At 44.7% G+C, this 8,212-nt stretch overlaps 1 protein-coding gene across 1 annotated transcript; it reads right to left on the bottom strand.

Annotated features, from left to right (window-relative positions):
* Positions 1–2,411: 2,411 nt before the first annotated feature.
* LOC136551769 (myb-related protein 306-like) lies at positions 2,412–4,207 on the bottom strand. The gene is made up of 3 exons (XM_066543310.1): positions 3,830–4,207; positions 3,582–3,711; positions 2,412–3,458 (listed from the first exon to the last, which is right to left on the bottom strand). Exons 1-3 carry the CDS (start codon positions 3,960–3,962, stop codon positions 2,744–2,746), a joined length of 978 nt encoding a protein of 325 aa, XP_066399407.1. The 5' UTR covers positions 3,963–4,207; the 3' UTR covers positions 2,412–2,743.
* Positions 4,208–8,212: the final 4,005 nt, after the last annotated feature.

The following is an 8,212-nucleotide window of genomic DNA, read 5'->3' as shown; positions in this document are numbered from 1 at the left end:
TCAATTAAAGTTAGTTGTATCTTATAGACCATATCAATAATATTCTACATGTAAATTAGCTTTCTTTTTTTATCTATTTAAATGATCCTGTTGAACTATCAGTCGGTAAAAATCCTTTAGGTGCCTGACCGTACGTCGGCTGGTATAACTTTTGTACCAACACTATACTTACAACAACTGAGAGGTAGAGTCGGCATAGATATATACTGACTGTTGGTTAGTCACTATAGAGACTTTTACTGACACTAACAAAGTCGTTATATTTTGTGTGTGATACAGTGGACAAGGATAAACTCAGAGATGCCTTTTGACAACCTATGCCCATCGGATGGAATGGGAGGAAGCATTGGTGCTTAAATCTTATTAATGCAATGCCGGTCTCAATGACTGGTTCCAGCATGGGTCACTATCCATCACAGAATGGTGGTGGGAAGGAAAATTAGGTCAAGTGTCTCCTATGAGTTATAAACCGGGAGAGCTATATAAATGATGCTATCGGATTAATAAGTAGTCACACATGGTCTCTCCAACTTGGGTGTGATAGGATGGGGTACCCCGCCCTGCAATTCCCCAGTTTATTTCAAATCCCTTTCAGGTCCCGTTTGGTTGCAGGGAAATGATTCTCAGCCGCATAGATCTTCCACAAATTTGTATTAGCACGGAAAATTTCTAGGTCCGGAACGGCTGGTTCCGAGAGAACCAACCGAACGGGGCCTCGGTATGAGTTCAGTTTGCATTAAATGTAGTTGTCTTGGACTATTCAACATTAGCGTGTTCTTCTGGTCTAGTCTCGACTTGTTTCATGTTTCGTCTCGACTTGTTTCATGTTTTAGCTTATTCTCTCTCACAGAACACTATTGAATCAACCGAAATAAACCAAAATAATCCAAGAAGTGGATTCCAGTAACATGATAGATGGGTAGTAAGTCATCTTTGCTAGAAAACATGTTAATGACCAATGTTTCAAATTAGATAGAGATATATGTTATTAACAATGAAGAAAGGGACTAGATATATCTAATAGAAACAGTTAACAGTTAAGAAATTTTGACTAGATCAGTTTGTAAAAGCGAGAAGTTTCTAGGAAACGTTTTAGGTATGCCTGTTGTTTGCGGTAGTATATATAGTTTTACCAAAAAGAGAAATCAGTTATTTTAAAAAAGTTTAACTAAAATCCAGATACATAGCACTAGCAGGACACTGTGCTCCAGAAGAGATTAATTAGCTGTGCCATGTGATTTTCATGCATTGAATTGGGCCAAATAAATGTAAGACAGCTCTAGGTCCAATCGAACCGAAGCTCTCAAATTTTCAAGCACACATAAATATCGCAAATAAAATGGATGTACAAGCTCACTAATTTTATTTCCTCTTGATACCCCACATGTTAAAAAAGCTATGCATTTCACACAGAAATGATTCATGAATGAGATGCATCACATCTTGGAAATCCAATTACTTACCCCGAGCTAAGAATCTCTTGCAATATCTTGATCAAAAGGCCTATTTCTTTTATTTATATCTAACACATGCTTTAATTCAAGTAATTTTGGAAAAGTACCATTCAGTTATTTACATTTGGATTTGCAATATGCTAGAATTTCATCAAAATTCCACAAGATAATTCTACAAAAGCAAACATTTGTGTAATGGAATAATAATAACACGAAGAATATATAGAGCTAGATGAGGGGGGGGGGGGGGGGGGGTTGTAATATATTGGAGGGAATTCCTTGTGGGCCATTAGAAAATATCGCAATCCCCTGTGAGCCACTAAAAACGTTTAGCGGTCTTCAGCGTCACTGCTCCAACTTTTTTTTGCCCTCCATGCCACTGCTGTCAGATTGGGCTCTAACGGTGTCAACTGTAGGTGTGAAAAGTCGAAAATACCCTTAAGTCTAAATATGTCATTAATTTTTTTGAGCATCTTAACGACTTCAAATGAAAAAACTCAAAACTAGAAAGTTGTAGATCTCGTCGAGATCTATAATTTTCATATAAAAATTATCTTCATTTAATTTCACAAAAAAATATATGATTTGATATGATTAATATATATTAGAAAAATCATATCTTTTTTGTGGTATTAAAAGAAGATAATTTTTATATGAAAATTATAAATCTTGACGAGATCTACAAGTTTTTCCATTTGAAGTCATTAAGATGCTAAAAAAATTAATAACATATTTAGACTTAAGGGTATTTTCGACTTTTCACACCTGCAGTTTGACACCGTTAGAGTCCAATCTGACGGCAATGGCATGGAGGGCAAAAAAAAGTTGGAGCAGTGACGCTGAAGACCGCTGAACTTTTCCAGTGGCTCACGGGGGATTGCGATCTTTTTTAATGGCTCACAGGGAATTCTCTCAAATATAATTGAGCATCTATTATAACATCTAAATATATAGATCTTTTAATTTATAAGATGTGTACACTTCTTTCTAGTATCGGCCACTCTCATGCATGGTCCATTTAGGAACCTGTCATTAGTATAAGCTTACATGATCAGTTCCAAACCCTAACATCAGAGAAACAACAACAGCGAAAAAAATTAAAAGAAGGGATTAAAACAAACTAGATCGAACACCCAACTCGATCCAAATCACCGAGAATAATTCAAAGACACTTAGTTTGTTCGATTTCTGCTTAACTAGTTACCTAACTCGGCGATTAATTTTTTCTTTTTGTTCTTGCATCTCTACTTGATTAATTAGCTTGCTTTTGGTTACTTGTAGGGCCTTAATTAAAAGAACTCACTGGGGTCCCCTAATGGCACCACGTCTGCCATGAGCCCCACCTCGCCGTGCCCCATGCCGTCGTCGAGCAGCCAGCTCTCCAGCATCGAGAACGCCGGCGGCGCGGAGGCGGAGCCCGCGCCGGCCATCTTGCTGGTCTCCGTCGAGCACTCGGGGGTCTGCGCCGCCGTGTTCGCGGCCGCCCCGCCACTGTGGCTCGCTGACGCGGACACCGCGCCCTCACCGGAGCACTGCGGTCGCTGCTGCGTCGTGGCCGTCGTCGACGTCGAACCCGACGCCTCCGGCCCCTTGCCCCCGCCGCCGCCGCCGGGGCGCAGCCACCCCTCCAGCAGCCGCGCGATGTTCTCGGCGCTAGACGCGTACGTCGTGCACCCGGGAGGAGTCGCCGGCAGAGGCTCCACCTTCGCCGGCGCCAGCGGCGCCGAAGGCTCCAGCGAGAGCGCGTCGCGCAGGGCCTGCCGCGCCGTGTGGATGTCGGTCTGCAGCCGCCGCTCCCACTGCCCCTTGGGTACGGCCGGACGCTTATTCCCTCCCCCGCCGGCGGCGCCGCCGCCCCCCGAGGCACCTGCTGCGCCGTCCTCTCCCCCGTCGTCCCCTTCGACAGCCTGCATCTTCTTCAGCTTCTTCTTCAGATGCGTGTTCCAGTAGTTCTTGATATCGTTGTCCGTCCTCTCCGGCAAGTAGGACGCTATCGCCGCCCACCTGCACGGCAGATCAACAAGCTCATCAGCACACGAACACCTCGGGTCGTGGATGATTTGTCCATTGTTGTAAGGGGAAAACAAAGGGAACAAGCTAAGACGACTACAGGCGAGAGATCATCACCTGTTGCCAAGGAGAGCCTGGAGGTGGATGATGAGCTTCTCCTCCTGCTCGGTAAAGTTGCCGCGCTTGATTCCTGGCCGGAGGTAGTTTGTCCACCGCAACCTGCAGCTCTTGCTGCACCGCATCAGCCCTGCACGCGCACACGGTGCGGCCAAAAAAAAGAAAAATCAGATAAGCTTGGAGCATGGATCTTGGAGGAAGGCAGGCAATTCCGTCCACCGCGTCGTCATCAGAGATTCATCACAGACCGGTGTTGGTCGGCACGGCGCGCCAGTTGCCGGGGCCGTGCTCCTGGACATAGGAGACGAGCATGAGGTCCTCCTCGGGGGTCCATGGCCCTTTCTTCACTCCCACCTTGTCGCAGCACGGCGGCCTCCCCATGCCACCGCCTCCGGCCTTTTCGGCTCCGGCCGGCCGGCAGCTACTCTCGATCTCTAGCTCTCGAGCGCGGTGGTTGGTGAGTTCGATCGCTTGCTCAGACTCAGAGATAAAAGCACCGATCGATCGACCGATTCCGTGCAGACGAGTGGGGAGGTAAAAGGGGTGGGGGCAGGATGCATATATATACACGCACAGCACGAGCTAGCAAAAGGAAGAGGAGGAAGACGAAGAGAAGAGAGCTAGTATGAGAGTGCAGTGGCTGCCACTGGAACACAGTTTGACCCCCGGTAGAATGCTGAGCTAATAATCAACGGCGACGTGACATGTGTTACATCCACATGCCCTCATGGGCACAGATGGGCAGATGTGCACAGCACGGCAAGCGAAAAGGGCCGGGAGAAACACCGGCCGGTCGAGGCCAACCCTCAACGGGGGCCTGTCTCAAGTCTGAACCCGATCGACGGGTTTGGTAGCATAACCTGGATTGTTTTATTTTGCTATAAAAAAACCGGGATTGTTTTATTTTCTTTTCCATGTGGATATGTTTTTTAATTTTATGGTGCATTACAATTAAATGCGTTCTGTGCATCTTTTTCTCTTGACAGGAATGGCTGACTGCACAGCGTAATGAATTTGAAATAAATGGGTGGGTGTATATATCTTGGTAAGATGCTAGTGAATACAAATGTTTTTTTTTTGCAATAATAGTTGTGTATACCTTGTCAGTGAATCTATCTGTGTCATAGTATAATAAAGATGTGGACATGTGGTACATGCTCGAGCAAACGAGATAGAAATTCTACATGGTAATAAGGGCAATGGAAAAAATCTAGCTCCTGTAGTCTCAGTGGTGAACATAATAGTGTCTATCATAATTGTACCACCGTCAATTTGCAACTCAAGAGATAAGGGCAGGTACATCCCATAGACGAGCGTCTGTCTTTGAACGCCTCAAATCTATGATACAGGTAGATATAAAGACATGCCATACAATCCACAGATAGGAATCCGTCTCTAAGCTGTTTATTGCTTTGCATTTAGATAAGATCAACTATAAATAAATTTTTGTATACCATTGTGTGGCTATTTGATAGAAAATGTATCAAGGATAATAAGAGCAACATGATTACAATATTTTTAAAACCATCAATATAATAATTATATTTATATATAGTTGCAAATTTCCTTTGTTTCCATAGCGTCACGTGTTCAATTAGATCCTTCTTGAGTTTTCTATGTGTTGGTCGAGCTTTGATAGCGGAATTTCTACAAAGTACCTCTACGAAGCATGGATTAGGGTTGTCGCTTGTACGCACTTCAGGTGGGAGCACTATCGTCGCACTTGGATTCATTCAAATCCAAGACTTCTCTAATTGATTCCTTCTCACATTCCACTATCATATTCTGAAGGATAACACAAGCTTGCATTATGTTGATAACGTCCCCTGCTTCCATAACCTTGCTGGTCGACGAACAATATCAAAGTGTGATTGCAGCACACCAAATGCGCACTCGACATTTTTCCTCGCCCCTTGTTGCATCAATGCAAATAATTTGTCTTCTGTTGACTGAGGGGTTGTCACGTCTTCATGAATACTGCCCATTCTGAATATATTTTATTGGCAAGATAATAACCCATGTCTTGTGTTCATTTTACGTCATAGTGTACCAGTAGGAGCTTCCCCTTTTATTGCTTGAATGAATAGTGGTGATTTGTTTAGAACGTCTATGTTGCTTTGAGACCCAGTGGTACCAAAGAAAGCATGCCATATACGAAGATCCCGAGTTGCCACTGCTTCAAGGATCATAGTAGGAACACCTTTGTCACCACGTGTGAACATGCCTGCCCAACGACCTTTCGGACAATTCTTCCATACTCAATGCATATAATCGATGCTTTCCAATATTCATGGAAAACCACGAGCCTCATTTCTTGTAAGATTTTTTCCAGTTCATCGCTTCTTGGAGGGCATAGATATTCTTCACCAAATTTTTCAATCACTCCTTCAGCAAATTTTCCCAAAATCTCCAAACAAGTGCTTGCAGCAATCTTTAACATCTCATCAAGTTGACCAGCCAAGGTTCCATAAGCTAGCATCCTGATAGCCGTAGTACACTTTGTAAGAGACTGTGACGCCTAAGAGGGGGTGAATTAGGCGACTTCAAAATCTACTCTAAACTATGACCTCTAATTTCACCTTAGCAAAACCTATGCAAGAAAGTAGTCTATCTAAATGTGCTACTATGGTTTTGCTAATGTATTGCTATCTCTACCGCTAAAAGAGTCTTGCAACCTAGGTTCTAACCCTATCAACTAGCCTACAACTAAGCTAGGAAAGTAAAGCACATAACCTAGGTAACAATGTAAATGCGAAAGGTAAAGATGAGGTAGAGATGCAAACTCCTATCGACGACTCTGGTATTTTTACTAAGGTATCGAGAAGCGCTCAAGCTTCCCCCTAGTCCTCGTTGGAGCCCCTTGCAAGGAATCCCTTGCAAGGGCCAAGCTGCCGGTCCAGTAACTCCATAGATAGCCCCGGGCCTTCCCCAAGCGCAAGTGGGTCTCCGATGTGCCTTTCGATAAGCCTCTCCTAGACCGCTCCCTGCCGTCTTCACTATCAAGCTTCCAGGCTGAACCACCATGGGCCATGTTCCCTTTGGTACACGGTGGCGGCCACACCACAAACGCGGTTGGTGTGGTCTTGTTGGACTAGAAGCCCCACCGAGTACAAACAAGGTGCGCGCAAGCACCTTGGGTTTAGAGGTATGCAGACCTCACTAGTGTAACACCTCTGGTGTTTTGACCTAACACTAAAACTTGACATGTCATCATGTGCATTGCAAAGCATTCATAAAGTAGGAAATTTTGAATGCATTCACTAAATAAGCTTTATTTTATAATGTTGTTATTTCATGTGATGTGATTCAAAACCCTAAACAAAGATCATGACTACAAGGGTCAAAATTCATGTGATCATGTGAGGTCATGTGTCATTTGACTCAAATAACCCTAATGAGCCATGTTACTGGTCAAAAATCAAAATTAAAGTAAAAGGAAGACAAATCAAATTTGAATTCAAATTCAAATTATAAAAGTCCTTTTTGCCCCTTTTGACTAATTCAAAATCCATGTGGAATTTGGGGTTGAGGCAAAAAGCAAAGTTGGAGATTATTTTATGTGGATCAACTTTGGTATTCAAAGTTTTTCAAGTTTACATATAAAATTTGGAGTAATTTTGAAATGATTCAAATGCACCCCAAATTCAAATTTCAAAATGAAGGCAGAATTTGAAAATGTTCCTAGAAGCAAAGTTGTAGAGTTTGAAGAATTGAGCAACTTTCATTTTTGGAGATTTTCAACTTCTTTAGAAAATTTGAGAGTAATTTGAAAAATGGACTCAGCGGCAGTTCTGTAAATATTTCAAAAATCAAAATCGACATCGCCTGTTTGCCACCGGCGACACGCCACTGTTCGCCGCCGACCTTCTTCGCCGCTTTCACGCGTGGTGACACGCCGATGCCTCCGTGGTGAGCTCGCTCGTGTGCTGTCGACACCGTACGCCTTCTTTCTTTCTATAAATAGGAGCACGTCGTCGTCGTTCCTCAGTTTTCCGTCGACTGCTCGCCGCCGGTGTCCTGACCGCGCTCGTGAAATTCGTACTCGCCATAGTACCTAGGGCCAATTGCGTTGGCCAGAAGCACCGCCTCGCCCTGCCGCTCATTCCCGACCTGCTCGCCTCGCCTCTAGCCGGTCAGCGCCACCGCGCGACGTCGTCTTCTTCGGAGCCAGCCGGAGCTCCGCCATCATCGACCTCATCGTGGTCCCGTCGATCCAGTACGCCTCCGCCTTCACCGAGTCTACCTACGTGATCACGGTAAGCTCCTGAACGTGATGATCATTTCGCTTTAGTCTCTACTGCAACGTCAGTCGTGGTTACGCCATACACCGTCGTGCCCAAGCCGCCATGCCCGGTGTGGAGCTATCTTCGGTGTGCCTTTTGCCTTTTTGATAGCTGGGATCGGTTCGGGGAAAAGAGTAGGTCATGTAGGCGCGGTCTGTTTCGCCGGAGCTTCGCCGCCGGCGCGTTTTGCCGATCAGGAGCAGACAGCGCCGCTGTGCGTCCTCTTTGGGTCACTGACGAGCGGGGCCTGGCTGTCAGTGCGAGAGAGGAAGAAGAACAGTGTGATTTTGTATTTTCTGAAATTGTGAATAGTGCTGAAACTTTAGGAATTTGTAGGAAAATAATAAT

This window comes from Miscanthus floridulus, chromosome 4 (assembly GCF_019320115.1).
Source record: "Miscanthus floridulus cultivar M001 chromosome 4, ASM1932011v1, whole genome shotgun sequence".
In the NCBI taxonomy this organism is placed as follows: domain Eukaryota; kingdom Viridiplantae; phylum Streptophyta; class Magnoliopsida; order Poales; family Poaceae; genus Miscanthus; species Miscanthus floridulus.
This window is presented reverse-complemented; position numbering and strand designations above follow the sequence as displayed.